Genomic DNA, 27,678 nt, shown 5'->3' on the forward strand with positions numbered 1-27,678 from the left:
CGACAGCGGGTACAGGCCCTACGACGGCGTGGCGTCGGCAAGAATGAGCTGCTTGGTATCTAAGTAATGCTGAAACGTAATTGTTTTTCGATTTTCTGTCGGGCTGCAATCCGTGGCTGCGCTTGGATTGGGGCTGTGTAGGATGTCAAAAAGACTGCTGAACCACAGAAGGTTTGGTGCCATCTGGTGTCAAACCAAAAAAATGAGCAGAAAAAGTACAGTGACTGCATACATCAACCATTCCAACTAGACACACGCTATATACACACCAATTGCGACGCCATAAATGAGGACGTGCGTCACTTAACGCTGGAAGAACAGGACGAGGAACTGAACGAACTACTTTCTTCAGTCTTCGATTCAGAGGAAGATACTGCCCACTCGGGATCCAAGTATCCGAATCCACTATCTTTGGTCAGCAGGTCAGCGTCCACATCATTGGGTACCCACAAATCCATGAAAGATGGCTTCCAGAACGCCAGCGCCGCCAGAGCGTAGCTCGAGAGCACGAGGACGAGGGCGCAGACCAACATCCACGTGGCATACGGGAGCAGCTCGCCATCCTCGCCGACAAAGCTGAAAACCCAGGTTGTCTGGCTACCGTAGGACATCCAGGTGACGAATGTCAAGAAGATGGTACAAGGGACTTTCATGATGTACATCCAACCCACCCAGAAGTGACGTTGAGTAAGCATTGCCACCTGATCTCTGAAAAACACCACGTTAGCTCCGTACACGTAAAAGTACCGGTCCGAAACCGTCAAAGAGGACCCATCCCGCAGATCTTTGGTGGCTGCGAGAGGTGCCAACAGTACGCCTAATACAGTTGTTAGGGCAATGACCAGTAAGCACCAGCCTCCTCCGTTGGCAGTGTCCGAGTTGAAGAAGACCTCCATCACGATTCCACCCACAGCGGGCAAGCCGACGTTAGCTGCGAAAGCCGACCAGTAAACTTTGTTCCCCACAACAAGTGAGCACATGTCACTGTTCATAAACCAGGACATCAGCATGTTCTCTACCCAGGTAAGGGCGAGCAGAAGGAGGACGGAGACGTAGTGGTCGACGGTATCTAACCAGTGAGGTCCCTGGTCAGTGGCCAGCAAAATGTTCACGACAAAAAGGAACCCGCAGATTATGGCACAGATGGTTTTCCTGCCGAGGTTAGCTCTAGACTTGTTGAACTGAGAGGCCAGGAAAGTATCCGTGAGGCCCTCGGTGTACGCGGCAAGAGTGTCCCAGCCAAGAAGACAGAGTACCATAAAAAAAAGTGCGGTGAGAATGTTAGACCATGGGTAACCAAGGGATGTCAGTCCGACAGGGTATGACTTGAAGGCCAGGCCACTGCCCGACAAAGGCAGTGTAGCGAAATCGAGGCCCGTAGCGCCTGACAGGTGCCCCATCACAGAAAATACGACGAATCCGGCGACAAATGCGAACACTGTGTCAGCGATTGTCATTACGAATGCATCAGTAATGAAGTTCTGGCGTAGGGGATTGTGACCCCCAAGAGTGAACAGTACGCCAGTGCCAAGCGTGCAGCTGAAAACTGCCTGCGTAGCTGCCTCTTTGTAGGCCGCCAAGTCACCGAAGGTTGTTGTATCCACCTGGACAATGTACTTCTTAATTCCGATTCCGGAGTCCGGCAGCGAGATTCCTACTCCGAGGAGTACAATCAGCAGCACTGTGGGAAGGGTCATAGTGATGTACATGATTTTCCCCATGAGGGCTGGGCCCATAGACACTCCAAGGAACATGAGGACGTAGGTCAAGAGAAGGTACCCTAAGCAAGCCCAGGAAAAGCCTGTCGGTACTCCCTGCTGGTTTGGATAGCTGTTAAGCGCTGTCTCAAAAAACCCGTTGGCAGCGCCGATGTAGTCGGGCACACATTCTCCAGTAATACCATGAACGAAACATTTTGCCGCAAGGCAATCCGCTGCTGCCTTCCCAAACGCCTCGCATTTCGCGACGTCCTCAGGCCTCACACTCCACGGAAGATCCTTCTGGAAACACGCTACCAAGTAGGTGAAAGACCAGACGACGAGAAGCGGGTAGAACACGCACATGTACGCAGGTACTATTCCACCTATACCGACCCAGCGCAACCGGGGACTCCCGGTTGAGGAAAACGCGCCAGCGATACCATGTCTCGACATCTGACCCATACCGAACTCCACCACAAGCGTGGGAATCGCGCAGATTCCCAACACGAGGAGGTAGATGATCAGAAACGACAGCCCTCCACGATTATAGACGACGTAGGGGAAGCGCCATACGTTGCCGAACCCCACTGAACACCCAGCTATAGTAAGCCAGAAGGCCCAGCGAGTCGTAAAGGCCCCCTCCTGCTCCTCGATCATTAGGATGCTCGAAAACTATATTTGCTGTCGACATTGTGGGGTACACTTTGAATTTGCAGGTCATTGCTCCGATTGCATGCCATTCGACACGTTATTGGACTACAGAGTGCATGGAGAATTGATAGCCATAGGACCTACGGAGTTGGAGTGTGCATTTTGGGCTTTTATATGAGGCGTGCGGTGCTGTTGGCGTCGGCTGCGGTTGGCCAGTGGATGGACTGGGTTCCTCATTACATCTACAACGCGCTGAATCCCTCGTTAACCGAATCGTGGTCAGGCCCTTCAAATTTGCCGTCAGAGGGGCGAATCGTTCTCTCTTCTGACCTTAACAATGACGATCGCACGGACTTCATCCTTTCTCGAGACACGGATCGAGGCCCAACTCTAGACGTCGTCCTGTGGAGCCCCTCCCACTACACCGCCCTCGAGGGGCGGTACCTCCTCGACGACCTCGCGGAAGTCCAAGCTTTGGACCCTGGTCTTCCTGTGAGCCAACTACACGTCGACGGAGTGCATCCAGTGTCGTTGGGTTCGGGACGACAGCTGCTGGTGGTATTCACAGCCAGAACGGCTCCATCCCCTCCCTTCATGTTCCTCGTGATGGAAGTGGAATCTCATGGGAGTCTACGGCCAAGGGCAGCTTCAGTTCGATTCATGAGTGCTGAGGCTGAGTTGGGACCGTGCCAGACCAGAGGAATGGTGGCACCTGGAATTCACTGGCTGGGGGTTGCGTCCTCTTCTTACCCTTTTATAATGGACACCCACATGCGCGGCCAGGACGATATATTCATAAGTGTGAGTGGGGGGGGTAGGCGCTCATTCAGACAGAACACGGACTTCAGATTGTTAGCTTTGAAGGCCGTCAACTCGCATGTGGCTCCTTTGCTGAAGCCTTTCCAATGTCTGAGCGGCGACGACTGGCATGGTGGAACCCTACTACATGGTTTCGACGGGCTTCCAACTCGACACAAGACTCGTATAAGTCCAAGGTACTGGTGGACTCCGTCATGCACCCCAAACGCATCACTCACTTCCCTCTGACGCCACCTGCGCCGGTGGACGTGCCGGCGCCGCAGTATGTTCTCCCCCGTCACCATTCCTCAGCCCTCGTCGATCTCAACGGCGACTGCCACGCGGATCTCGCCTTGCAAGTCGCCACGTCCACTGGGAGCGAGCTCCATCTCTTCCTCTCGGACCCCGGATCTCCCACACCAGCTTTCCTTCGCAACCCGCTCATTCTGCCGCTCCCACTGGGCGCCCAGTTCCTTGAGTGGACGGACATCGATGCTGATGGCCTCACGGACCTTGTATTCGCCTCCTGCGACACAGCTGAGCCCGCAGTGGCAGGGGTTCCGCCTTTGCAGGCCAATCTCTATGATGAGTACAGGCCGTGCTCCAAGAGTAGTCGACTTATGTGGACCCAAGCTATGCGACGGGATTTGGAAGCTGCGCCGGTAGATGAGGGCTGGCGTGGTATTCTCCGACGATTTCGGGAATCCCTGTCTGCGACTAAAGTCCAACCATGCGCCGGATACGACGTCGGATTCTCCTCGCTGATGGAGATGCCACTGGAGGCGCCTTTCAACTTCTCTTCCCTGGGAGTCCCTCTGAGGTTAGTCACTGCGGATCTCGACTCGTCTGGTTATCCCGACCTGCTATTTGCTGCAGTGGACGAGAAGGGCATCCCGTCATTTGTCGTTTACGAGAACTCACCCGCGAAGGTGGAAGACGTCACTCTCGTCCCCGACTCTCGCGACCTACTACCGGCTCATCCCCGGACCTTCAATCCCGGTCGGACATTCTACCTGACCGATGGCATCAACCCGCACGTGAAGGCGGAGGTACTCGGAACTCTCACTGAGTCGGACGCCCCAGGAGGGTGGAACCTAGTCCTGTTCCATCCCCGTGGAGAACTTCGGCCCCAGATCCACACCAAGGAACGTGAGCGACAGGAAGGTTTCACACAGCCTCTTTCGACTCGTTCTTCCTCTCTCCCATCCTTAGGAATGCTGACGGCTCTAAGCCTCGAGGCGCGTCGACGAAAATCTCGTTCACAGACATAAATGGACGGATCCGGAGCCGCACCCTAGTAACAGCTGGTCAAACCTGTCCCGGGCCTAACTCACCCGAGGTTAATGTCGGGCTCGGCCGACTCTCCACCTACATAGACTACGTTGCGGTGGGGCTGCCTGGAGGCGGCGCGGAGCGTATATGGTCCAACCTCATTCCCAACGCCACGTTCTATTTGACCATTCACCTCCCCGAAGACCCTACGTCGTGGCGGCTTCACTGGTCAGTGCCACCCCTAAAGCTCTTCTGGCCCATGCTATTGGCAACGCTGGTTGCGCTGGGCTTCGTGGGGTTCTTGTTGAAGATATCGGACAGGCGGAAACGTCAAATGCGTGAGCGTCTTGGAATCAGGAGGCACTTCATCGTCTAACCTTGGTCTACCGACGCTGTCTCTGATCCCGCTCTGCTGGCAAGACGAGCCTCCTGCTGTGCTGTCTCTAGCACCAAGAGCAGGTCAGAGTAGCAGACTTTAGGCCGAAGGTCAGTCAGCTCTTTAAGTATGAAAAACGCTACGTCCTTTGAAGAGAAGTAGATGAAGTGGGAGGTTATGTAGGCCAAGTAGCTGTTGTAGTGTTCAAGCAGCCTTTCCTGAACGCAGAAGTCAACTCTGGTGGGAAGATCCTCGGGTCCGTTGTCTTCTTCCACGTCACTCGTCATTTCCGTCGCATCGTTAAGGCCGTTACTCTTGAGTCGATTAAAAATCTCATCCTCCGGCGTGTATAGGCAGTCGTGGGACTGCGATGCGGATAGCTTGCTCATCCAATCCATCAAACGCATCTTCGACATGGAGGCAACAGATTCGGTCTCTGCGCCTTCGACGTCCACAGTACCGAGGGACCAGGCGGAGCTCTCGTTAATCGCTCCAACGCTCGTAGTGTCTGCGTCCTTGGTCGTGGTAACACTGCATTCCAGAAGCTTGCCTTCCATGGCTTGGCACTTGGCCAGTGTGGTTCGGAAAATTTCCATGGCTTCAACGGGCACAGGAGCTGACCCCTCAACATACACAGGAGTGAGTCGTCCATACCTCCTTCGCTTGTCCGTCTTCGGTTTGGCGTAAGCCAGGGTGTCATCAGCAGGGGTCTCGTCTTTGCCGAAGATCGCGGACATTACGCGTTGGAGGCCCTTGCCCACACTAGACCGCGTGGACTGCCACTTTTTGTCCCAGCGGTAGTAGTTTCGACGACCGTTGTTCCTCCAGTAAGAGAGGAGAACTGGAGGCGGCAGGTCCTTGACTTGCGGGTACAACAGCGGCTCCAGTCGGAACGCTACAGGGTCCTGGGGATGATAAATATTATACAGCCGCACGTCGGTAGGGAACTGGAAGGCTCCTGGGGAAAACAGGACGCTGGGGGCCGCGAATGACAGAAATCCAGCCAGAGGTGATCCTAACAAGAAGCAATTGGACACCTCAAAGTCCAGGGCTACATCTGATAGCGACATCGCAGGACGCTCGAACGGTCGAGGCTCCGAGTAGAACCTCTCTGTGAATTCTCGTGGGTCAAAAATGTCGACTCCAGGATCGAGCTGCATTAATCTCCTCTTCAGTACCTACCGTCGTAGGTCGAAACACTCGGATTCCGGACACCAGTTCATACAGCAGAACTCCGCCTAAACTATGCCCCAGAAGGACGACCTTTGCATTCCGGAATTTCGCTTGCTTCTTTAGCCGGCTAACTGAGTCGTTCAGCTGATGCGCCACGGATGTGAGGATCACGTTACCATATCTTGGACCCATATAGCAGATGGTGTCTGCGGCAGCGAAGTTCAGAACTTCTCGGACACTGAGGTCCATCTTATAGGACTTCTTCTTCAGAACTTCGTCCACTCTGGTGTTAAGCAATTCGGATTCGCAGTTGACGTCTCGCGTTCCGCGTTGAGTTTCGGGAGTAATCTTCGAAAAGACCGTCTCCTGCGTACTGAATAGAAGGTACTTCCAGTTGACGAACTCTATGTGGATCTTCAATCCCAACTGCCAGAACCACATCGCACTCACCAAGTCGATCGTCCTCTGAAACTCGTCTCGAATGGATTCCAGGCCGTCGTAGACACCATGAATTCCGTGAACCACGAGGAAAATGAAATCCACGTCGTCGGTCTGGTCTTCCTTATCGAAAAACTTTTTCATAAGATACGACAGGTATCGTTTGTCCGCGGTCTGAAATTCCTCTGACATTCGCCGGCGCGGATTAACAAATGGTTCATGTTTGTCTATCGCCATGTTGGTGGTCACGCGAAAATCGAACTAAACTGGGCAGCAGCCTTCGCATCTTCGACTTTTATACGGCCACGGCACTCCTCTAAAGTGCGACGAATCTCTGCGTTCAGCGGCTCCTTTCGAGCTGCCTGAAGCAAGTCCCTCTCTGCGGCCTCAAGGTCGAGGAAGTGCATCCGAGCCAAGCCTCTTCGGAAGAGAGCCTTCGTGTTGTCCTTGTCTATTGCCAACGCGTTCGAGCTGTGAATGATTGCTTGCAGCCAATTTTCAGTCCGGATCATGCAGAAAGCTACGTTGAGCAGCAACGAAAGCCTAATGGACATCGACCTTTCAAGAACCTCATCCGATGCGTCCTCGACCTGTTTGAAGAACGCGAGAGCCTCCTCGTAAAGCTGAGTGGCTTCTGTGAAACTGCCTTTCTTGAAGTGGTCGTTGGCTTGAGTCTTCAGGTCAGCAGCCTCTTGGAACTTCTCGTCCCAGGTTAGCATGTTAGGGTCCTTAACGACCTTACTGGAGGAGAGCACGGTAAACTTCACTGTGGCATCTGAGTCAGTGCTGGGTACCATTTCGTTCACCACTGATTCCCTTAGCGCCTTCTCATACGTACGACCAACAACACTGCCTTCCACCACCTCGTGGAATCCTGTCACCACCTCATTTGGCCCATAAGTGTAGGGGGCGCCGCGAGAGTAACTGGAGTCCAAAAGTCGGCCGTTTGCGAGAGTTATCTCGTAATGCAAGCTGACTTCGTGGTCAGACTCCACGCGGGACTCCAGGTCCACCATGCTAGCTTCCTCGTGCATGTGAGTGAATTGCACCAATTGAATGCTGTCACGCAACCTGCTTCTACTGTGGTTTTGCCAGGCGCAGTACTTGGCAGACCTCCTCAAGGACTCCCGCGAGCCTGAGAAGCCGATCAGCCAAATATCGCATGATGTATTCAAAGCAGCAGAGTTCGAGGTAGATATCAGTGTCCTTCGAACGTAGAGAGGGTTGGTGATGTTTAAAGCAGGAAAAGGCGTCCGTCCCTCCACAACGTCATCCACATCCACCACCACCACCACTAGACCTGAAAAAGGCGGGTGGGTCAATTTCTTGCAAGTGGCCACCCTGAATGACTTTCTAGTGAGGGGCCTCGAGACCAACCACAGCTCATACCCAACCAGCGGACGTACTGCTACGGAGATGCGATACTGGCCACAGCGTCACACACCTCAGTGGTGCCTTCGGTTCGCAAGTGTCGGATGAAGCCAGATTGCGACTTCGTGTCTGTGTAGGGGTCTGGTGACGTAATGACAGGCATCCCGGCACGCAGGAGAGCCCCGCCTGGTTCTGCGCCAAGAATGATTGGTACACTGGTGAATACCAGCATGGCTGGTATACCGCCGTAAAGCCGCAGGCTTGTGGGACGCTCTCGGGTCTAACACGCAGTTGGCGTAGAAGACTACGGTTTCAGTCTGAATCGCCAGACTATGTGCGAAGAGAGTTTGCTGGACGCCGCGAAAATCCGAGGAGCCACTGTCGCGGAGGCTGCAGAGCTTTGCAGGAAAGACCCGCGATGCACACACTTCAGCATGGATTTCAGGCCTGAACCTACCATTTCGGACTTGCCCTTAACGTACGTTCGTCTGTGTGGGGGGCGCATCAGAGGAGTTAAGATGGTTAACGGGTCTTTGGTTAGCAAATTGCACCGAGGACAGTACGTTCCGAAGAAAGAGCAGCCAGCGCCCAGCACCATCCATGAAGAGGCTCCTGGCCTTCCGAAGCACAAGGCACCGCAGAATGGTCCTGTGATCGTGGACAACTACAAGATCTACCGAGGATTCAGACGCGGGGACGTGATTCCCCCAGTTGAATGGTTGAAGCGCTTTGGCACATAAACACTCATATTAATGAAGCTGTTGGTTGGGGTCACTGGAAGTGTCGCGGCTATCAAAACAGCTGAGATCGTGTCTCGCCTTGGGACATTCGGGCTCGAGATCAAGGTCGTCACCACAGAGGCTGGACTGAGCTTTCTGAATAAATCAGAACCCACACTGGAAGGAGTTCTAACTGACGATGACGACCTATGGGATGAGGTAGGGGAACCTGTGCTGCATATCGAGCTGCGGAAGTGGGCTGACGCACTTGTAATGTTACCTTTGACTGCCAATACCTTGGCGAAGATATCGAACGGCCTCTGCGACAACCTTCTGACCAACGTGGCTAGGGCTTGGGATTTCTCTAAGCCCTTCATGGTTTTTCCTGCAATGAATACACACATGTGGCAGCATCCAATCACCAAGCTACAGCTGGCCACTCTACAGGACTGGGGAGTTGTCGTTGTGGAACCCGTGGAGAAGCGACTCGCCTGTGGCGATGTTGGCATGGGGGGTCTACCTGACATGTGGACAGTGATTAAGCGCGTGATGGACATGCTGGAGCAGATAACGGAGACGACTTAATTGTATTGACATGGGTTGCATACAGCAGAAGACGGATCCCAATAGTCGATTTATGCGCTTGCTCGAATCTTTGCTTTCAGGCGCCAGCAGCGGCTCAGATGTGGTTCTGGCCGTAGCAGTTGCTGTGCTGTTTAAGGCAGGGTACAATATACCAACAGATGCTGATAGTATACCTAAAGAACTGGACTTCAAGTCGCACCGTGTCACTGTGGCCTTGGACCAAGAAGGTGTGTGCCAAGTTTCACGTATTGGCAACTCGACAAATTGGGCTGTCGTTCTGACTATGAGCTCTGGTGCGAGTGTCAGTGTTACTATCGACTTCCCTCTAGGTCCGTTCATACGGAGCAGTAAGGATGTCATGGATCTGCTGCGTCAGAAGCGGCACGTGAACTCGATGGGTGACAGCATTGCAGCCGCGTTCATGCCCAACAAGAAAACCTCTGAGCGCCAATCCTCCCGTTCGGAGGAACCCACCTTTGACGTGGAAGGGCCTCAAACCGCGTCGTTCATGGGCCCTCCACGCCCGTTCTTGCTGGATGACAGGTCAGGAGAGCTGGTTCAAGGCCCTCCGTTTAGTCCCGACGGCATGCTGATCGGTCCTAACCACCCAGACTTTGGTGGTCGACCTGGGTTTCCGTGGGGAGTTCCCCATCCACGGGGTGATCCCATTCATCCGTTTTTCGGAAGTGCAGCTCCGGAGCCAGACCACGCTCAGGCCCCTCCCACTAGGCACTTTACTGATTTTTTATAACTGACTGTGCCTGTTTGAGAACGTAGGGTAGCGTGCGTGCTGTGCCACTGTGTGTTGCCTCTCTATTCCTCAAACTTTCTGTTAGTCGGATCTGCCGTTTTGTCTCTTAAAGTCTCCATTTTCGGTTGCCTCCGACAGCAGCAATGGCACGCATTTACCGTACTGGGAGGATTGTTCTCGTTCTCAAGGGCAAGCACGCGGGTAAGAAAGGTGTCGTCGTTCAGGTTGAGCAAAAGACTCGCGAGAGGAAGTTCAATCACGCCCTAGTCGTGGGCATTGCCAAGCCCCCTCGTCGAGTCACCAAGACCATGTCCGATGAGCAGATTGAGAAGAGGCTGTGCACCTTTCCCTTCATCAAGCGCGTCAACCTCGCTCATCTGTTGCCCACTCGTTACACCGTCGATAAGGACATGGACGTCAAGTCTCTTATCCCTGCGGCTGTTGACCTGGCGAAACCCGAGAGCAAGAAGGAAGCTCTCCAGCACATTCGGAAGGTGCTGTTGGAGAAGTTCCTGAACCCCACGAAGGCGAAGACCGGCGAGGTGTCCCGTGACATAGTCTTCCTTAGAAGGAAGCTGCGGTTCTAAGTGTTGCTGTGCTCAATTTTCTACTTTGTAGGAGTTACGAATGCGCAAAATAGAAAACTGCCGCCCGTCTTAGGGGTCCAGTCTGCGTTATGAATGCAGAAAGATCGGCCAGTGAGATCACACAGGTCCAGTCCTCTTTCGAAGAGCGTCCAGCTCGTCCTTCTGCCGCTGCTTCTCCTTCTTCTCTCGTACCCGCTCTGGGTTGTAGTACAAAACAATGAGGTACCTGCCAGCTACATTAAACCCACTCAGATTATCGACAGCACTCTTAGCATCGTAGGCGTCGTCAAAAACCACAAATGCAGTCCCTTTCGTGTCGGCAGCCGTGCCCTTCCGAATTTGTTGAACAGTGCCGAACTTGCCAAAAATGTCGTAGAGTTCTTCACTTGTTATCTTGTAGGGCAGGTTCCTCACATATAGGATCTTGGTCACGTCAGAGGGCAAACCGCCCTTGCGGCCTGGAGTGCTGGACGGCAGAGCTCCAGAAATTGGACCCGGTTCTGATGTGAAACCAGATGACGGTCCTGGCGTAGACATGAAAATTCAGCGTTTATGTCATCACAGACTTGAAGTTGAATCAAAACGAGATTCGAAGACTCTGAATATCTGTCATTCTGATTGAGCTGTCACCACTCAAATCACAAAAGCAACACCACACAGATTGCAATCACAAGCGGCGCGGCGACCCTAAACCCAGAGCTCTTCAGTTTCTGTCCCGCGTATACTCCTGGGGTGACTGTATTTCGCAGCAAACCGTAGGCGTTGAGTGCTCCACTCTTGGCATAACTCCCAGGAATCGTCTCAGAATAGGATGCCGAGTCGTACGCTGCCGTAAATATGTTTTGGTTGGATTCGTTAGGTCTCAGGGCAAGGGCCATTGCTATGGCGGCTGTGACGATAGGGCTGGAAAACGAGGTCCCAGACACGAACTTGATGATGTCGGAGTCGGTGAAATCTCCCAAACCAGGAGTATACTGACCAGGAGCCATTAAATCCACCTCGTCGCCGTAGTTGCTGAAAGACGCCTTCGAGCCAGTGATGGTTAGAGCTCCCACCGTGACCAAATTGGCAATGTTGTACATGGATGGTGCATCGAACCTACATTGATCGGATCTGACTAACGGAGCACAATACCACTCACCCCAGATGACATGAGTCGTTACCCGCCGCAGCAACAAAGACATGTCCTGCGTTCGACAACAACTGTATGGCGTCAAACTCCGACTGCACGAATCTGACTCTGACATCCCGCAAATCTCACCCCGCTCCCCCATAAGAGTTGTTGCTGATTTTGAACTGCGATACGTTTAGAAGGACATGATTGTATGCTCGGAGAAGGGCATCGGTGTAAAACACGCCGCCAGAAGTCGCCGCCTTGATGCAGTAAACTTTACACACTGGACATGTAGCAGCTATGCCCATTTGATTCGAGGTCTTGGGGGCGATCATTGAGGCCGCTAAGGTCCCATGAGCATCATTAGGGTCGGAAATCCAGAAGGAGTAGTCTCTATCTTCGGAGTCCCATCCTTTGCAGGTTTCGGAGCTGGAGACGGTGCATCCTTGCCGCGTGTAGAAGTCCAGATCCAAGTTACTGACGGCACACTCATTGTCGATTACTACAACTGGCATCTCTGACAGGGTGCTAGCATCGGTAGCCTCGTCAAAATACTCGATTGCTTGTTGAAACCACCCACCCCATGTGTTACCCATGTACCACTGATAACAGGCCCCTGGATCGTTGTACGTCTTGCAATCTTCTTCCCAATCTTCAGGCATGTGCTCCGTAATGTGCCCAACGACGTCGTCGTTACTGCGACGCTCCTTCGCCAACTCAACAATGTTCACGCATGGTAGGATTTCGGAGAGGGCCACGGCAACCTCGTTTGCGACAGAGCCAGGAATCACGTCATCTTGGAGCTCAGTCAGGTAAGAAGGTGTCAACTCTGAATTTGTGGGCATGTTGTCAATGTAGCGTCCCAGAATCTCAAAAGTAGCAGCCAAGTGTCCTATCCCAAGGTTTCGATTGTCTGGAACTGGTGTCGCATTCAATGGAAGCATGCCATCAACGTCTGCCAGCTCCTGATTGGTCGAAGTAGCCACAACATCGGTGGTCTTCACTGACAGATCGGTAAGAGCCGCCTGTAAATCTAGCTGACTGACTCCTGTGAGCACGTCAATGACTCTGTTTACGTAACTCTCTACTGACCCTGGTTCCGCCAGTGGAAGTTGAGCTGGAGTGTCGCGGATACCGAACTCCTTGATTCTGTTGACCGCAGCCAACTCTTTACTTGTCAAAGAAGAATCGTCCTGCTCTATGATGGAATGTGTGATGACAGAGCCGAACGGAGTTGAATGTGGCATTCTCCCTTCATTCAAACATTCCTTGTTCCAGTTTATGATGACTGCAGGATTGTTAACAGCAGCGGCGGCCACAGCGTGATATGCAACCAACAACCTCATGTCAATTATTTCTTTTGCCGGTTACGTCATGTTTTTACGAGCAGACGTCCATTAAATTATAACCTTTTGCTGCTGACTCCTATGAAGTCGCCATTGCTCGCTGAAGACACAGCTGATAGGACGTGGAGATGTACCGTTGACGAATTCTTCTGCATTTCGGCTCGCGGAAGCACAATCAGCCGCGAGGTTCGAGCAGGCTTCGTACTTTTTGGCGCCGCGTCCTACATTCTTGTTGTGAACGCTGAGGTTCTTAAGCTCGCATCGCTTTCCGAATCAACTGTAATCACTGGTACAGCGATAACTGGATTCGTGTCATCTGTACTCGCTGGTCTTGTCGCCAACTTACCTATACACATTGCGCCTGGTATGGGTCCCAATACGATGTTTGCCATGGAGACCATCAATGGATGTGGTTTCACCGAAAAGGAGGCGCAGGCTTGTGCTTTTGGAGCAGCTGTTCTGATGTTATGTCTCTCCGCTTTCGGGTTTCCGGCTAGGCTCGTCCGCTACGTTCCGGTATCTCTGAAGAAGGGCGTCGTCGTTGGCATAGGACTGTTCCAGACGATAGTTGGCTTCCATATGATGGGTCTCATATCCGCTGGCAATGAATCCTTGTTGAGGTTCGGTTCGCTCAATAGGACCAGTATAGTGGCTTTGGCCTCTTTGTTTACTATGACGCTCTGTGTGTGCGCAAGCATTAGAGGCGGCGTTTTGTTTGGTCTGGCAGTTGGGATAGTGGCTGCCTACTTCACTGGCGACCTGCAGCCGTTTCCCACCTTCTCCGCAGTATCCAAGATGAAGTTTGGAGAAATCGATTTCGGACCACTACTTTCTGTGAGCCATACAAGAGCGCCGAACTCAGCTGTCCACATGCGCCTTTTGCCAACTGTTTACAATCTTCGCGGTGATTTTCATGGACACTGGAGGTGTAATCATCGGTGTAGCTGCCGAAGCACCCGAGCTGCTCACTCCAAGTGGTGACGTTGTGAATGCGAAGCGCGCCTGGATAGTGCTGGCTTTAAGCATGATCGTGGCGTCACTTACAGGAACATCTCCGCCCGTGATGTGAGCTGCCAGTCCCCCACATACAGATTCATCGAATCCGTCGCAGCTGTGAACGCAGGTGGTCGTACCGGGTTGACTGTGGTTGTATCTGGCACCCTATTTGGGCTGGCGGTTTTTTGTGTACCCCTTATCTCTGTGATCCCACAGTGCGTTGCAGCATCGGTCCTTCCCTTCGTAGGATACTTGATGATGGGAGGTGTACTTGGCATTCAATGGGACAAGTGAGAGTTGGGCTGTCTGTCAATCAGCATGCAAGAAGCTTTTCCCGCGTTCTTCACAATGACTATGATAGCCTTTACTAACTCCATAGGCGTTGGTATTCTGGCTGGTATACTGTCATGGATGGCAGTAAACGCACCCTTACTCCTCCTAGAGCGTATGGGGCTGGTTTCAAGCGAGCCGTCCCAGCATCCAGGCGAAACCACACTGGCCAAGCGATTACGGTTGGAGAAGGAGGCTACAGAGGAGGTGCGTACTGTCCGTCACCGCTCCGGTGAGGGGTCGTTGACAGGTTGGTTTTAGCTGGGGAAAAACGTCCTCAAAAGCGATAGGGCTCCACGAAGCGGCACCATGTTGGTGTCCCTACGATGAGTACCGTTCGGTAAACAACAAACGCTCTCGTCAAAAGCATATTAAGTTTGAAACAAAAATCGAAGATCTTCCTTTGTTAGCTTCTGGACAGCGCCTGCCTCAGCTCCCACCGTCCCGTCAAACACAAGCTGCTTCTTCTCTTGGAGCTGCAAAATCTTCTCTTCTACAGTACCGGCTGCAATTATCCGCACCGCACGTACTCTTTTAGTCTGGCCGATCCGGTGGGCACGTTGAATAGCCTGCAGCTCTGCTGCCGGATTCCACCAAGGATCCATTACAAAGATGTGATTGGCCACCTGAAGATTCAAACCCTCCCCACCGGCCTTCAAACTGATTAACAGTACCTTAAACTCGCAATCCGCATTGAATCTCGTTAAAAGATTAACCCTCGCCTGCAACGACAAAGAGCCCACAAGCCGCCCACAATCAAAGCCAGCTTTTCTCAGGCGCCACTCAACAATCTCCAGAAAGCTAGTGAACCTGCATCCTCACCCTCCCACGTACTCACTGCGAGAATACCAGAAATTTAGACTCTGGGTCGTTTGAAAGAGCTAGATCCATCTCCTGCAGAAGAGCCTCAATCTTCGTGCTGGACTGGAACAGGCTTGTGTCGATTTTGGAGAGGATGCTGGACGCTTTCGTTGAGCATTTCTCGGGCTCTGCTGTGGCGCTGAAGTCGACAGTCAGCGGCAGCATGCAGGCGGGACAACATGCTGGACCCTGCCCAGGAAATGATGTCAAATACTCCTGAACGCAGCTCTGATGAAACACATGATCGCATTCCTTAGCGTAAGCTGCTTGGCTCGCCACACTTTCCAAGCAGATTGTGCACACACCGACCCCTCCCATGAGGCGGGATGAGCTTGGAATCTGCGAGCCCTGCACCCCATTAGGTCCGACAATCGAGTTTGCGTGCACAATCAGGTAGGGATGGTTGACCGCCTGTCGCAACCGTATTAGCAGGTCAAATATGTGTGCGTAGTTGTGCAGAATCGTTCCCGAGTCGGCATAGGTATTGAACTGTATCTCGGACTGCCGGTACAGCGCCTGGTAAAAGTCCTGTTCCTCCTCAGACAACTGGTCGCGTCGGATTACCACCTCCAAAGGCTGCAACTCAAGATCGGCTTTGCGTTCCTCCTTGGTGCGTCGGAGCAGAATCTTCCGAAGAACATCGTTCTTTAGGATGTCGAAGGCTTGCCGACCGGCACCTACATACCCCAGGTTCTTGATAGGGTTAGCGACTGTTTTGTTGAAGTAGGAGTAGTGCTTGGGTAGCGTGTGGTGGCATGTGGAGCATTTCTTGTCCTTGCCTATCTGCCATTCGATCAGCTTACAGGAGCAGCCGGCGTAGGAACAGAAATAGTAACCAAAAGGATCGAATCGGAGAAATCGTAGCAGACTCTGCAACTCGCCCACTCGGTTCTGAATCGGCGTCCCTGAAAGACACCACCGTGTCCCTCTACAGGGTAAGGCATATATGGCTTTCGTTCGTGAAGCCGTTTTCGACTTGATGTGGTGCGCTTCGTCCAGGACGATTCGAGCCCAAACTTTAGTATGTAGCGGGGAGTCTCGCATGTCAACTCCTTGCCATTCGGCGACCTCGGAGGCCTCGTTTGAGTCCGCAGCAGGCTGCTGCTTGCCTTTCTTTCCCTTCTTCTTGGATTGAGACGCGACGCTCTGGCTTAAGACAATTTCACAGACGTCGCTCTCACGACCGAGGACTTTCTCCAATCGTTGAACTAGGGTTGCCTTCCGCCCTGTAACAGCTGAACCTGCCTCTATCAGTGCGCTTTTCAGCTCGCTGCACGTCAAAAAGTTCAAGTCGGGTGGTAGCGTCGTAGACAAAGCCTCGAGTCGAGCCGGGTCCTCTCCTCCCTCGGAAGCCAGCTTGGCACCCCGAAACCAGGGTATTCGCGCTTCTTCCAGAGGTCGACCAGCGTCTTTGATGATGGCTTTCAAAGTGTTAGCAATCGTGGGAGTTCGGGCGACCTCAGTTTCGGTGTCAGTGTCACCCCCAAGGTCTACTGTTTCTCCAGTGAGGTTGGTTACGGCCGTGGCCGTTGCCTTACGCTTGGTGAGCTTCTGCTTCTGTGTGCGCTCTGCCTCAGGTCCGCAGAAGTACTTCTGATGGACCCACAGCTTATCCGGGAAGAACTTTCGACCACAGTACACACACTGAGCCTTCTGCCGATCCACGCAAACCCGATAGTCTACCTCGATTGTGGAGTACGTAGTGATGACGATGTCGGCTTTGGACAACTCGTCTAGTAGGTTGAAACGCAAAGGGCCATGGTATATCAAGATACGGAACGTATCTGGTTGACTGAACCGTTCAATTTCCGTTTTCCACTGCATCACAGCAGACAGGGGAGCCACTACGAGGGTAGCGCAGGGAGCCAACAGCTTCATCTCTGCATCAGAAAGATCAGGCGGCCAAGGAAACGGTGGCAATTCTTCCCGTACATCCGTTGAAGTGACCTGCTTCGGCGGGTTGCTGTGGTGATCGATGCAGGGCTCAGGGGTGTTCGGACATGTAGGGGCTTCGGTCTCCTGCGGGTCTTCGTCATCAAGATCCTCCCACTTGGCCTCCGCCTTGGCGAGTCGCTGCAGGGGAGACCCCTCGACAAGCGGAATTCTATGCGTCATGAGAAGAGCAATCGTTTGGATAGTCTTCCCCATGCCCATCTCATCGGCTAGCACTCCCCCGCGCGTAGTAGACGCCTCCCGAGCCTGCATCCAGGCCAACCCTTCTTCCTGGAAAGGGAGAAGCCTCGTAACCATGGCAGCAGGTGTGGGCAGCCTCGCCGGACTCTCCTCCTTCACCAGCAGAGTTGAAAGTGGCTCTTCCACCTTGGGTTCGGGAGCCATGATTGCAGCTATGACTTCGGCCTTGCTAATGGGCTCGAGGTCCTTGAACCCCAGCAGTCGGTCCCGTAGGCTTATGTACAATTTCAAAACGCCAGTCTTCATAACGTGTGCAGTGGCCTCTTCATAGGGCGTGATAGGTGCAGATTCCTCCTTAGGGTCTTTCTTCCTTCGTTTGGATTTCGGTTCGAAGCCTTCGTTCTGAAGTAACTTTAAAATAACCGGCCCTCTGAACATCGTTTCTTGAGCCCCCACCCCCTCTATATCCAGCCAGCCTCGTAATTCTCTTCCGGCACAAGAGGCATGTCGCCAACGCGGGATGGCTCCCCAGTCTCCCCTTGAGTCCTCAGCTGCAATTCCCACGCGAACGACGCCCTTTGGTATTTTCTCGCCGCACGTGCGACAGGCAGCCAAGCCGCTGGGGGCGACCGCCACCACTACAGGCGTCAATACCAGTGACCTGTCCTTATCAGGGTGCATAGCGGCGTAGGCTGCCCTATGTACACCCAACACCCACCCCGACCCCAGAATCCCATTATCCACATCAACGTAGACGTCTGGAAGGAACGGAGGAGAACGGTCCACAGATAGGACTTTTTCAAGATCAAAGTCGCACATCTCGAATTGATGGATTATGGACGATTCTGTCTCGAACGGAATTCTCCCTGTGTGGACGCCCCAGGAGAAGAAGTCATGTGTGGACAGCCTACTGGTGCGTCTATGGTGAACACTTCACACAGGGGGCGTCTGAGAGTGTGCGGAGCACAAAGAGCTGGCGCAAATGGGAAGGCATGGTGGTCCTCCGTGATTTTCCCCAGTTCATCGTAGATCACCAGATTACCTTCATGCGGAGGTTCCGTAGGGGAGTTCCACAGGACTTTCGATGGACTGTCTGGAAGGCAGCTTTGCAGTGGGAGGTCATGCGGGACCGGGTCGGTATTCCCTACGCCAGCTTGATCGGCACCACTAACAAGTTCTCCGAACTTATCACTATCGACGCGCCACGAACTTTCCCTGAGATAGCATGCTTCGACGCTCTGGCAGAGCACGAGATTTATAACATTCTCGTGAGTCCCCGGTCGTCTATTCATAGAACGCCTTCGCGAACCTACACCCAGAGGTGGGCTACTGCCAGGGAATGAACTTCGTGGCGGCCATGGTGGTGCTTGTCTCGGGGCTGGACCCTGCCGAGGAGGAGGCTGCCTTTTGGGTTTTCACGTGCTTGATGGTCATCTACGACTTGAGAGGCTTTTATGTAGAGCAGTTTCCACTTCTGAAGGAGTACCTGTACGCTTTCAACGAGATGGCTCGAGATGAGATTCCCGAGATCTACTCCCATTTCAAGAACGAAGATATTCAACCTCCCGTGTATCTGCACCACTGGTTCTTCTCACTGTTCGTGACGGCCTTGCCGCTGCAGACCGTAGGTGTTATTTGGGACTGTCTGATCTGTGAGGGTCTCTTCAACCTCATTCCTTTGTCGATTGCCATCCTGAAGGTAGGTGTGCATGGATACGTCCCACCCAGATTATGAGGAAACCCCTGCTACAGCTTCGATTCGAGCGCATCGTTAAATGCCTAAGGAGCCTGAGGCAGACTCCCGCTGTGGTGGATGGCGCAAAGATAGGCAGACTGATAGTGTTGGAGTCCTCAACCATCAAGGTCCCTCTCGAGCTCATAGAGAGGATATCTCCCTGCTTTGACGCTAAGGACGCCATTGCCTTTCCGTTGCGTGATTCCTCACAGTGAGGTTTTTTTTTGAAATGACGCTTCTATTGTTCCTGAGATGGCAATTTTTCATAGGGACTCGAAGAGAAACTACTCGACGAATCGAGAAAAAACATCAAACTTGGCCGCGGGCCAAACCTGAGTCAGCGCCTCCTTCAATGGCAGCTTCTGCATGTGGTCAGCCACCATCGTCAACTCCGCCGAGTCCAGCACATTGTGTCCGAAAACGCCTGCGTACTCTCCTACTCGCTGACACCATCGTTTGAGCCTGTGTTTGTCAAGTGCATGCCCCTCACTCGAGGACCCTCTCGGACGTCTCAGGACACTCGAGGCGACCCAAGGGACTACCCAACTCAATGCCCAGCCTGCACCCCTCTAGCAGACCGGGAAACATAGCCACACCGCTACCAATTCGGAGGTAGCTGTGAGTGGAGTATGGTGTGTGGTAGAATTCCTCATGTATGCGGCCGAAAACCACCATGTTTACCAGCAGCACCTGCAGACTGAGTACTGAGGAACCAGCCGCTCACTTCTCAAGGTTTAAAGCGACGCCATCTGCGAGCCATTTCTTTGGTTTTAGGGTGCGCTTCCAACTGGTAGCTAGTTGAAGCGTCGTGCTCTGTCGGTCAAAGACCCCCAACCCACTCTCGTGTCTTTGTCGGCGTCGCTCCTGAGTAGAGCCTCGAGGCTTTCGAGGTCCTCGGTCGTCAGCAGGCACTCTCGAGGTTCTTGCGGTTTCCTGCAGTTGTCGCAAACACCACATGTCGGCTCGGGGTCACCAAAGTACTTCGACACCAATACTCTTCGGCATCTGTCAGTGGTGCAGAAACGAACGCATTGATACAGCTCATCAAGGCCACTCTTCTCCCAGTACACCATACAAGAGTGGCGACTCACATCTCCTGGTCTGTACATCACCACGCAGTCAGCAGGCAGCCCATCGCGTCCTGCTCGACCACTCTCTTGGTAGAAATTGGATATGGACTTTGGAAGGCCCATATGTACTACGAACCTCACGTCGCCCTTGTGAATGCCCATGCCGAAGGCAGTAGTGGCGACCACGACCTGCAGCCTGTGATCAGACCATTGCTCATAGATGGAGTTTCTAGAGGAGGCTGTGATGGAGGTGGGAACAAGTAAAATAGAAAGTAGATTAACACGATGAAAAAACATCGACATGTGGGGGGACAAATACACACCATCCAAGTCTCCATGGTAGTATCCCGAAGCTACCCCACTACTGTTGAGAAGGTCTGCTACTGTTTCAGAGTCTTTCCGAGTTCTGGGAAAAATAAGCCGTGTCCAGACCGCTGACTCACATGCAGTAAACCACTCCTGAGTGTCCTGGCCGCCCTTTAATGAAGGATGCCAACCGTTCCACCGACTCTGGTAGGGTCTTGGGACGCCACACAACTCGGTAATGAAGGTTCTGCCTGACGACATGGGATTTGAAAACAAGTGACTTCTGGATCCCTAGAACCGTCTGGAGATCCTTGAGGACCGTCGGTGTCGCCGTTGCCGTCATGGCCAATATTGGGCATCGAAAGTGCTTCTTGAGGAGTGTCAGTCGGGCATAGTCCGGCCGGAAATTGTGCCCCCACTTACTCACGCAATGGGCCTCGTCCACTGCCAGCAATCCCAGGTTTCCAGCGTCGTGGATCTTCTCCAGCGCGCTGAGAAGGAGTTTGCTCTTCGCTACTCGTTCAGGAGTGACAAATAGCACCTGTAGTTCCGGATTCACAACTGCCGCCTTTAGTTGCTGCCTTACACTTGTCTGTCGCTGTCGGGAGCACTGCCCGCTCAGGAACTCCGCTACCACGCCGTGAGCTTTCAGCATCGAAACCTGATCCACCATCAAGGACACCAATGGTGACACCACCACTGTCAACTTACCCAATATGATGGTAGGCAACACGACACATAGGGTTTTGCCTCCTCCGGTCGGCATCACCAGACTTACATCGTATCCGTTGAGCAGCGCGGCACAAGCTTCCTTTTGGTTCTCTCTGAAACTCAAGACCCCAAAGTGCTTCTTCGCCGCAGCCTCCAGCTCGGTTGCAAAACGGTCATCTGATTGAATGACTTCCCAAGCCTGCAAGGCCATGAGGTCGTCTAGTTTACTGCGAACACGTTCTCTCGAGGCCATAACCAGGCGCAACTCGTGCTTGAGTTCCAGAATGGTACCTTCCAAGACGCGCTTCCGATCGTCAAGTGCTTCTGCTTCCTCCTCTAGTACAGAAAATCCGCACATTGCCTCCAATTTTCTCTACGGAGTCAATGACACCACGAAACGCTGATGTCACAATTGTTTCTTGAACATTAACACCAGCGTTCTGGTTTGGCTTTCTTTACCAATGGAGACTGTGTCACAGCATCATTATCGCTCACATTCCCGTTGGGTGGCAGATTCAAAGCTTGGGTGACACATTGCAACAATCCCGACGACGAACTCATCACGATGCCGTCTGATATACGCATAGTAAGCCCTGTGGACGAGGGGTTGACCTCCACAACCAACGCACCGGCTTTTGAGGCTGCGTACGGCAGCGCGTTTGCTGGGCTGACAGACGCAGACGTACCAACGACAAGCAGGAGATCGCAGCTCTTCACTGCCTCCGTTGCCGCTCTCGACGCCTCAGATGGGATGGAGTCTCCGAACAGCACTACATCAGGTTTCAGAATCCGAGCACAGGTGGGGCACTGCTATTGGACGGCCCTATGCTCACCGTGGGGTAGTGACCTGTCCGTCTGATCGCTTTCTTCGAGACATCCTCCCTGTAACCGCATCGCTTGCAGAATGCCTGTCTGATGTTGCCGTGGTACTCAACCACGTTGGCGGATCCTGAATCTTGATGAAGGTTGTCGATGTTCTGCGTGACGATAGACTTCAATTTGCCCGCCCGCTGAAGCTGGGTGAGTGCTTTATGCCCATCATTCGGCACTGGATCTACGGTCTTCGTGACGTCACGGATCATGTCCCAGATAGCAGTTGGCTTTCGAGAGAATCCCAAGGTTGTAGCCACATCCACAACGTTATGGCGTTGGTAGATTCCGTCTGACGAGTCACGAAAGGTAGGAATACCAGATTCTTTGGAAATGCCAGCGCCAGTCAAGGCGCAGATCTCCCTGTGTTCGGTTGCCCTAGGGTGCACCTGCTACTTGCGATGATCGCAGCCAACTCATCCCAGAAAAGGGTGACAGTGTCCCGTCTTTCGAACCAGCTGAACGCGTTACCCATTTTGGAGTTTTCGAGGACGCTACACATTTCTACTATTGAAACTTGGCAGTCCAAGGCAGTTAGTCTACAGCGACGAGCTCACTGGCACTTCCCACTAAAAGCTAAAATATGGCTTCGACCCCTACATTCGGTCCGGCATCTCCAGTCGGATGCACTCCCCCTATGGTTCATTTATCTCCCACTAAGACCGAGTCTCCGCGAGCAACCCCCAACGCAAACCCCTCAAGTCCAGTCAACCCATCAGATCATCCAGAGGCCCTTCGGCCGAAACGTGGCTCTCCCTTGATGGATATCATACAGCAGAGTTCCGGGGGGGCTCTCAAGTACATATGCCGTAGCTTCGAAAGCGCGACGGATTACGAGGGATCTACTAGACGAGTGGACGTACCTGGAACCTCTACTACAGCAGCGGCCTCACCAAGGTCATTGATACCTTTACCAACGGCCTCACCCAGAATAGGACCTAAGAAAATCGCTGAGGTTCGTCGAAATCAAGATGACGTAGGACGACCCCTGGCTCCTTTTAATTTACCCGAGGCTCTGGGAGCCAACCCTCTGGCCGAATCCCGTTCGCTGCCGGCTCCGATGGCAGCTCAAGGCCACGCTCACGAGGATGTGCCTGGATACTCTAATTGCCACTCTCCGCAGAGAATGTCGTCAAAAGTCGTCACCTTGCAGGCTGAGCCTTTCATAGCCCCTGCAGCCCGTAGCTCTGTTCGCTACACCCTCAACGAGTCGACTGAAACCTGTAAAATCAAGGTACAAGGTACCTCGCCTTTGGAGCAGTTAAAATCTCCAACTCTACAGGGTACCACGCCTTTGGAGCAGTTCAAATCTTCAACTCCGCAGGCTACCTCGCCTTCAACACAGTTTGCTTCCCCTACTCTGCAGTCCACAAAGTTCCCTATTACGCGGCCTCTTTCCAGATTCCGCTCAGAAACCCCCAGGATGCGGTATGAATTGCCGTCGGAAACCGTCATCAAACCGGCAGTTACTCCCAGCAGCAAACTCGTCACCGAACTGCGGGATCGTCGAATCAACTTCGTTGAAAACGCTACTACACGCTGCAGAGGTGACCTCTGGGAAACCTTCCTGGAATCGTTCCACTCCGACGTCTCCAATTTCGAACCGCCGCCGAGCAAGGAAGGCGCCCGTCACATCTTCCCGCCTCCTCCAATGTGGGAAGGCTGGGAGCGAGACCTGCTTTCGCACATGGATCTCTCTGCGATGCCCGTAGACAAACGTGGGCTTTTTGGGGTGGTTCCTTGCGTCCAGCGCGAGGCTCTGCGGTTTCTCTACGGCTGCGGTTTAAGAGTGGCGACAGCGCAGCAAGCAATGGAAGCCCAAATCCTCTGGCGGAACCACAACCTACCGTACCGTTGGTCGGAGCTTAAACGATTCATCTCCACCGGTGCCGTCTACGTCTCAGGTGTGGACCGGCTTCTGCGCCCTATTCTCGTGCTCCGGTTAATCCGTCTGCGAGCCGCGCAGTCCGTTACTGAAATGTACTTTTGCTTCTGGCTCGACGTATGTCGCGCCTTTCTGCTACACGACGAGAAGATAGGCCAGATCAATGTGGTCATCGACGCGGCAGGTGTGGACTACCCATTTGTCCAGTTCATCGTTCGGTCGCTGGTCAACGTGTGCGGCCTCTACCCTATGCTTTTCTCCAAGGTACATGTCGTTAACTGGAGGGATTTACCGGTTCCAAGGAATCTGACCCAAGAGGCTTTGCAGATGGCTCTCTGTGAGATGGGCCTCGAAGGCGTGTGCGTGTTCGACGAGCTCCAGAATCTGCCGGTGTCAGCGTTGGAGACTGACCTTGGTGGATCCCGACCAGTCATGCAGAACTTCAAATCTCTGAGACGACTTATGGCGCCTCTCCTGGTATCCTCCAGGTCCTGGTCAGAGAAGAACAGTGCGGCTTCATGGGTCTGCCTCGGAAGTATGGACCACTCAGTCTACGGCGATATGAGCTTTCGAACCGTTCCAGACTCCTACCGGCCCTCAGAATCCCTTACAGAGTCTCGAAGCTGCCGGGAGGACTTTCAGGGTCGACAGTCTAGACGCTCCCACCGATCTGTGTCTAATCAAAGTCGGAGATCTCTACTGTCTTGCAGATCTTCGTCTCAGATTCGGAGCAGATCTGCGTCTCAGAGTCGGAGATCTCGCTGGTCTGGGTCCATTCATCAGGATAACCGCGGATGTCCCTTGATTCCGCCAGTAATGGCATCCTGGAAACCCCCCGTTACTGCAATTTGTAGCCACTCAGGTAGGCACATATTTTCCCTTCCGGAGGCCTGGTCTCCTGAAGAACGGCAAGCCGTCCAAGACTTAGCATTCGCTCTGCCCGAAAACCTCCCTCCTACGGTCTACGACGACGAGGCTCACATGCTGCGCGTCCTCTACGGGTGCGATTTCGACACGACCATCGCCGTTCAAGATATTGAGGAGGCCGTACAACACTCCCGACGGCGGCTAGCAGTCACGGAGGATCAGGATATGAAGGTCAAAGCGACATGCGGCGCTGTCTACTTTCACGGCCGCGACAAGCGGTTGCGGCCAGTGCTTGTCGTCAACGCAGCCCGTCTTAAGGAAGCGGCGATAACTGTCAATGACCTCTGCCACATTTTCGACTACTGGATTCTCTTCGCAATAGACTACCTATTCGTGCCCACGAAAGTTGAGCAGTTGGTCTGTGTAGTTGACATGAGCGGCGCAGGGGTCTTCGACATTCCGATTTTGAAACTACCTCGGCTGCTCACCCACCTTCGACGGCTCTACCACAGCCGCTTGCGAAAGGTAATCGTGGTGAATCACACTCGTGTGGTGCGTTCGTTGTGGAGCCCACTGTCTGGTTCTCTGACAGCCATGGAACTGGCTCGAGTTTCTGTCGTGAAGGAGAGTCCAGAAGAGGTCCTGCTGAGTCACATACCTGCCGACCAGCTAGAAAGAAGACTTGGCGGAACAGCGAAAAATCTAAAGGCAGGATTTCGGATGCCGCCGTTCACATTCGTTGCGTAATCTTTTGATATGGTTGACTATTAACTTCGGCTACAGACGCATATGTGATCATGTGTAGGCACATGAGTCACCCCACGCAGCAAACCGAAAGTAGCAATTACTTGCAAAACCATGGTGATGCATAAGATGAGAGCGTCGTCTTATCTGCGTCGCACCATCAGTGAGCCTTTCTCGCGTAGGCGCCTATCGACTCTTCTCAGTCTCCCCCCCAGAGCTGAGTTGCAGGAGGGGCTCATGCAGCCACCGACATCAGAGCTGCCGTCGTACATACCAACCTACACCTCCTACACTGACCTTCTCGGACTCAAACAAATCCTCAGCCACTGGCTGTACCTTTTGCTCGTGTTCGTGCCCATTGGACTGGCTAGCGGCCACCTGCAGTGGGGGGACTCGACCACATTCTGGACCAATTTTATCGCGATGATCCCCTTGGCTGCCCTCCTCGGCACGCTGACAGAAGAGTTGGCCATTCACACCGGCGACCTGGTTGGGGGACTGGTCAATGCCACGTTTGGGAACGCGGTAGAGATGATCATCACTGTACAGACTCTCCGCGCAGGCCTTATTGATGTGGTTCAGGGCACGTTGCTGGGTTCCATACTCTCCAATCTGCTGCTTGTTTTAGGTATGTCCTTCTTCGCAGGAGGGATGTACCACTACGTTCAAAAGTTTAATGCGCAGGGAGCAACGTGTTCCACATCCCTGTTGATGCTAGCGTCCTTCGCATTCATCACCCCTACGGTCGCTTCGATTCACAACCCGAATCCTGAGGACATCCTCAAGATTTCTAGATACACAGCACTTCTGATCGCGGTAACTTACGTGCTCTTCCTTTTCTTCCAGCTCTACACCCACCTTCAGCTGTTCAAGGACGGGAGCGAAGAGACCCCTGGCAGGTCTGATAGCGGTAGCTTCCGATCCTTCGAGGGCGAGGAGGTTGCGGCGATTTCCCTTTGGACGTCAGTGATCGGCCTTTTGGTTGTAACCCTAATGGTGGCAATTCAATCTGATCAACTAGTCGGCTCCATCAATGGCGTCTCCCAAAGCAGTGGCATGAACCAGAATTTTATTGGAATCATCCTTCTCCCCATCGTTGGCAATGCTGCCGAGCACGTCACTGCGGTGACTGTGGCCATCAAGAATAAGCCTGACCTCACCATGGGCGTGGCCGTCGGCTCATCCACTCAGATCGCCATGTTTATGGTTCCCTTCGCCGTACTGGTTGGTTGGGGAATGAACATCCCCATGACGCTGGCATTCTCCTCAGTCTCCGCCACCGTGTTGGCATTCTCCACTCTCATCGTAATCGGAATCGTGCAGGACGGAGAATCGAATTGGCTTGAGGGCGTAATGCTGATAGTGGCCTACTTCATCGTGGCGATAGTGTTCTGGTTCGACTCGGGAAGCAGCTCCACGCTCACTTCGGCTGTGTCTGGGCAGCTCTGATGTATTTTTAACCGTCTTCGTTCCTATCAAGCTCTTGAGTGTACACCAACAACCGCTGAGAGAATGCATGATATTTACTAGAAACCGCTAAGAGAATGTATGATATTTAGTGACAACCGTTGAGAGAATGTATGATCTGTCTAGTCTCGATGTAGATTGTCAACAGGAATCGTTACAGAAGGTTAATTTCCATCCACCGAACCATCGCACTCATGAGAGGCGCAATAACCGCAACGAACCATAATAAGAGGCCTATGTGAACGCCGTTCATCGTGTACCACTTGTCGATTGTGCGGATGTTAGGCGGATCCCTCAAGATGGCAACCTTCCGGGAGACATGCCGGATGACAAACGTCCCAAGTACAGAAATGCACGTGTTCGTCAGCATCGCACATCTGAAGGGTGTGAGTGGGCACATGCACCAAACCAGATTTGCGAAGATGCAGGCGAAACCCCATGGAGGATAAGAGGACACCGCTTCGTACAGCTCTGACGCTATCGCAAGCGGAAGACCGAATCGCTGTCGACCACACATGTGGTCGTCCCTGGCACATGTGTGGAAGCAAGCGCACTGGTGCTGGCTCTGAAGTCTCATGGGGAGTAGCGTGCTGGAGATCAGCTGGTCGTGTTGCCTGCAGGCAAGACGAAGGTTTTGCATTTTGTCGAGCAGACTTCTCAATCGGCGTGGCCTGTTGATTGCAGCACTCTCTTGTGAGAGACCCTCACGACACCGATTGCAGCCTGTACATCCAAAACAGTGGGGTGGAGCCAATCCACCAGGGTCAGCGATGCCAAGAAGGCTGCTCTTCAACGTCCGTGATGCGGAGTTAATGCCCAGCA

The 27,678-nt window shown here is 53.2% G+C and overlaps 18 protein-coding genes across 34 annotated transcripts; 9 read left to right on the plus strand and 9 right to left on the minus strand.

Annotated features, from left to right (window-relative positions):
• Positions 1–299: 299 nt before the first annotated feature.
• Positions 300–2,357, minus strand: KVP18_002290 (uncharacterized protein; the record flags this gene model as incomplete). Its single annotated transcript, XM_067953064.1, has 1 exon — positions 300–2,357. One exon carries the CDS (start codon positions 2,355–2,357, stop codon positions 300–302), a length of 2,058 nt encoding a protein of 685 aa, XP_067810421.1.
• Positions 2,358–2,525: 168 nt separating this feature from the next.
• Positions 2,526–4,763, plus strand: KVP18_002311 (uncharacterized protein; the record flags this gene model as incomplete). Of its 2 annotated transcripts, XM_067953102.1 has the most annotated exons (4): positions 2,526–3,152; positions 3,182–4,298; positions 4,325–4,713; positions 4,743–4,763. In XM_067953102.1, the coding sequence occupies 4 exons, from the start codon at positions 2,526–2,528 to the stop codon at positions 4,761–4,763; spliced, it is 2,154 nt and encodes a 717-aa protein (XP_067810459.1). The 2 variants fall into 2 exon arrangements, with proteins under 2 accessions (XP_067810459.1, XP_067810460.1); XM_067953103.1 differs by lacking the exon at positions 4,743–4,763 and having other exon boundaries at positions 3,182–4,420.
• A 30-nt stretch (positions 4,764–4,793) lies between these two features.
• KVP18_002285 (uncharacterized protein) lies at positions 4,794–6,645 on the minus strand (the record flags this gene model as incomplete). Of its 3 annotated transcripts, XM_067953053.1 has the most annotated exons (2): positions 4,794–5,951; positions 5,980–6,600. In XM_067953053.1, the coding sequence occupies 2 exons, from the start codon at positions 6,598–6,600 to the stop codon at positions 4,794–4,796; spliced, it is 1,779 nt and encodes a 592-aa protein (XP_067810410.1). The 3 variants fall into 3 exon arrangements, with proteins under 3 accessions (XP_067810410.1, XP_067810408.1, XP_067810409.1); XM_067953051.1 differs by lacking the exon at positions 5,980–6,600 and having other exon boundaries at positions 4,794–5,867; XM_067953052.1 differs by having other exon boundaries at positions 5,926–6,645.
• Positions 6,646–6,653: 8 nt separating this feature from the next.
• KVP18_002287 (uncharacterized protein) lies at positions 6,654–7,442 on the minus strand (the record flags this gene model as incomplete). The annotated part of the gene is made up of 1 exon (XM_067953058.1): positions 6,654–7,442. The coding sequence occupies one exon, from the start codon at positions 7,440–7,442 to the stop codon at positions 6,654–6,656; it is 789 nt and encodes a 262-aa protein (XP_067810415.1).
• Positions 7,443–7,816: 374 nt separating this feature from the next.
• Positions 7,817–8,011, minus strand: KVP18_002305 (uncharacterized protein; the record flags this gene model as incomplete). The annotated part of the gene is made up of 1 exon (XM_067953093.1): positions 7,817–8,011. The coding sequence occupies one exon, from the start codon at positions 8,009–8,011 to the stop codon at positions 7,817–7,819; it is 195 nt and encodes a 64-aa protein (XP_067810450.1).
• A 100-nt stretch (positions 8,012–8,111) lies between these two features.
• On the plus strand, positions 8,112–8,519 carry KVP18_002307 (uncharacterized protein; the record flags this gene model as incomplete). Its single annotated transcript, XM_067953095.1, has 1 exon — positions 8,112–8,519. The coding sequence occupies one exon, from the start codon at positions 8,112–8,114 to the stop codon at positions 8,517–8,519; it is 408 nt and encodes a 135-aa protein (XP_067810452.1).
• Positions 8,520–8,531: 12 nt separating this feature from the next.
• KVP18_002298 (uncharacterized protein) lies at positions 8,532–9,083 on the plus strand (the record flags this gene model as incomplete). The annotated part of the gene is made up of 1 exon (XM_067953081.1): positions 8,532–9,083. One exon carries the CDS (start codon positions 8,532–8,534, stop codon positions 9,081–9,083), a length of 552 nt encoding a protein of 183 aa, XP_067810438.1.
• A 10-nt stretch (positions 9,084–9,093) lies between these two features.
• KVP18_002299 (uncharacterized protein) lies at positions 9,094–9,834 on the plus strand (the record flags this gene model as incomplete). 2 transcript variants are annotated; one of them, XM_067953083.1, is made up of 1 exon in its annotated part: positions 9,094–9,834. In XM_067953083.1, one exon carries the CDS (start codon positions 9,094–9,096, stop codon positions 9,832–9,834), a length of 741 nt encoding a protein of 246 aa, XP_067810440.1. The 2 variants fall into 2 exon arrangements, with proteins under 2 accessions (XP_067810440.1, XP_067810439.1); XM_067953082.1 differs by having other exon boundaries at positions 9,136–9,834.
• A 143-nt stretch (positions 9,835–9,977) lies between these two features.
• Positions 9,978–10,421, plus strand: KVP18_002306 (uncharacterized protein; the record flags this gene model as incomplete). The annotated part of the gene is made up of 1 exon (XM_067953094.1): positions 9,978–10,421. The coding sequence occupies one exon, from the start codon at positions 9,978–9,980 to the stop codon at positions 10,419–10,421; it is 444 nt and encodes a 147-aa protein (XP_067810451.1).
• Positions 10,422–10,538: 117 nt separating this feature from the next.
• Positions 10,539–10,958, minus strand: KVP18_002315 (uncharacterized protein; the record flags this gene model as incomplete). The annotated part of the gene is made up of 1 exon (XM_067953109.1): positions 10,539–10,958. One exon carries the CDS (start codon positions 10,956–10,958, stop codon positions 10,539–10,541), a length of 420 nt encoding a protein of 139 aa, XP_067810466.1.
• Positions 10,959–11,059: 101 nt separating this feature from the next.
• Positions 11,060–12,881, minus strand: KVP18_002300 (uncharacterized protein; the record flags this gene model as incomplete). 3 transcript variants are annotated; one of them, XM_067953086.1, is made up of 3 exons in its annotated part: positions 11,060–11,534; positions 11,563–11,655; positions 11,683–12,881. In XM_067953086.1, the coding sequence occupies 3 exons, from the start codon at positions 12,879–12,881 to the stop codon at positions 11,060–11,062; spliced, it is 1,767 nt and encodes a 588-aa protein (XP_067810443.1). The 3 variants fall into 3 exon arrangements, with proteins under 3 accessions (XP_067810443.1, XP_067810442.1, XP_067810441.1); XM_067953085.1 differs by lacking the exons at positions 11,563–11,655; positions 11,683–12,881 and having other exon boundaries at positions 11,060–11,503; XM_067953084.1 differs by lacking the exons at positions 11,060–11,534; positions 11,563–11,655 and having other exon boundaries at positions 11,679–12,881.
• An 81-nt stretch (positions 12,882–12,962) lies between these two features.
• KVP18_002303 (uncharacterized protein) lies at positions 12,963–14,468 on the plus strand (the record flags this gene model as incomplete). Of its 2 annotated transcripts, XM_067953089.1 has the most annotated exons (4): positions 12,963–13,715; positions 13,744–13,946; positions 13,973–14,167; positions 14,195–14,468. In XM_067953089.1, 4 exons carry the CDS (start codon positions 12,963–12,965, stop codon positions 14,466–14,468), a joined length of 1,425 nt encoding a protein of 474 aa, XP_067810446.1. The 2 variants fall into 2 exon arrangements, with proteins under 2 accessions (XP_067810446.1, XP_067810447.1); XM_067953090.1 differs by lacking the exons at positions 12,963–13,715; positions 13,744–13,946; positions 13,973–14,167 and having other exon boundaries at positions 14,196–14,468.
• Positions 14,469–14,578: 110 nt separating this feature from the next.
• Positions 14,579–18,020, minus strand: KVP18_002308 (uncharacterized protein; the record flags this gene model as incomplete). 3 transcript variants are annotated; one of them, XM_067953096.1, is made up of 2 exons in its annotated part: positions 14,579–15,017; positions 15,046–18,020. In XM_067953096.1, the coding sequence occupies 2 exons, from the start codon at positions 18,018–18,020 to the stop codon at positions 14,579–14,581; spliced, it is 3,414 nt and encodes a 1,137-aa protein (XP_067810453.1). The 3 variants fall into 3 exon arrangements, with proteins under 3 accessions (XP_067810453.1, XP_067810454.1, XP_067810455.1); XM_067953097.1 differs by lacking the exon at positions 15,046–18,020 and having other exon boundaries at positions 14,579–14,812; XM_067953098.1 differs by lacking the exon at positions 14,579–15,017 and having other exon boundaries at positions 15,042–18,020.
• Positions 18,021–18,193: 173 nt separating this feature from the next.
• On the plus strand, positions 18,194–19,151 carry KVP18_002283 (uncharacterized protein; the record flags this gene model as incomplete). 3 transcript variants are annotated; one of them, XM_067953048.1, is made up of 3 exons in its annotated part: positions 18,194–18,469; positions 18,496–18,900; positions 18,930–19,151. In XM_067953048.1, the coding sequence occupies 3 exons, from the start codon at positions 18,194–18,196 to the stop codon at positions 19,149–19,151; spliced, it is 903 nt and encodes a 300-aa protein (XP_067810405.1). The 3 variants fall into 3 exon arrangements, with proteins under 3 accessions (XP_067810405.1, XP_067810403.1, XP_067810404.1); XM_067953047.1 differs by lacking the exon at positions 18,194–18,469 and having other exon boundaries at positions 18,559–18,900; XM_067953046.1 differs by lacking the exon at positions 18,930–19,151 and having other exon boundaries at positions 18,194–18,544.
• Positions 19,152–19,220: 69 nt separating this feature from the next.
• On the minus strand, positions 19,221–21,381 carry KVP18_002286 (uncharacterized protein; the record flags this gene model as incomplete). 4 transcript variants are annotated; one of them, XM_067953054.1, is made up of 5 exons in its annotated part: positions 19,221–19,398; positions 19,427–19,633; positions 19,661–19,749; positions 19,776–20,412; positions 20,450–21,381. In XM_067953054.1, the coding sequence occupies 5 exons, from the start codon at positions 21,379–21,381 to the stop codon at positions 19,221–19,223; spliced, it is 2,043 nt and encodes a 680-aa protein (XP_067810411.1). The 4 variants fall into 4 exon arrangements, with proteins under 4 accessions (XP_067810411.1, XP_067810414.1, XP_067810413.1 ...); XM_067953057.1 differs by lacking the exons at positions 19,221–19,398; positions 19,661–19,749; positions 19,776–20,412; positions 20,450–21,381 and having other exon boundaries at positions 19,423–19,611; XM_067953056.1 differs by lacking the exons at positions 19,221–19,398; positions 19,427–19,633; positions 20,450–21,381 and having other exon boundaries at positions 19,731–20,309.
• Positions 21,382–21,449: 68 nt separating this feature from the next.
• KVP18_002294 (uncharacterized protein) lies at positions 21,450–22,395 on the minus strand (the record flags this gene model as incomplete). Of its 2 annotated transcripts, XM_067953073.1 has the most annotated exons (4): positions 21,450–21,491; positions 21,519–21,830; positions 21,857–22,256; positions 22,283–22,395. In XM_067953073.1, the coding sequence occupies 4 exons, from the start codon at positions 22,393–22,395 to the stop codon at positions 21,450–21,452; spliced, it is 867 nt and encodes a 288-aa protein (XP_067810430.1). The 2 variants fall into 2 exon arrangements, with proteins under 2 accessions (XP_067810430.1, XP_067810431.1); XM_067953074.1 differs by lacking the exons at positions 21,450–21,491; positions 22,283–22,395 and having other exon boundaries at positions 21,806–22,105.
• An 81-nt stretch (positions 22,396–22,476) lies between these two features.
• Positions 22,477–25,392, plus strand: KVP18_002288 (uncharacterized protein; the record flags this gene model as incomplete). 2 transcript variants are annotated; one of them, XM_067953059.1, is made up of 1 exon in its annotated part: positions 22,477–25,392. In XM_067953059.1, one exon carries the CDS (start codon positions 22,477–22,479, stop codon positions 25,390–25,392), a length of 2,916 nt encoding a protein of 971 aa, XP_067810416.1. The 2 variants fall into 2 exon arrangements, with proteins under 2 accessions (XP_067810416.1, XP_067810417.1); XM_067953060.1 differs by having other exon boundaries at positions 22,654–25,392.
• A 111-nt stretch (positions 25,393–25,503) lies between these two features.
• Positions 25,504–26,838, plus strand: KVP18_002314 (uncharacterized protein; the record flags this gene model as incomplete). Its single annotated transcript, XM_067953108.1, has 1 exon — positions 25,504–26,838. One exon carries the CDS (start codon positions 25,504–25,506, stop codon positions 26,836–26,838), a length of 1,335 nt encoding a protein of 444 aa, XP_067810465.1.
• Positions 26,839–27,678: the final 840 nt, after the last annotated feature.

The sequence above is a fragment of a genome (genome assembly GCF_019968955.1).
Source record: "MAG: Porospora cf. gigantea A chromosome Unknown PgA_NODE_28_length_66104_cov_347.438, whole genome shotgun sequence".
In the NCBI taxonomy this organism is placed as follows: Eukaryota; Apicomplexa; class Conoidasida; order Eugregarinorida; family Porosporidae; genus Porospora; species Porospora cf. gigantea A.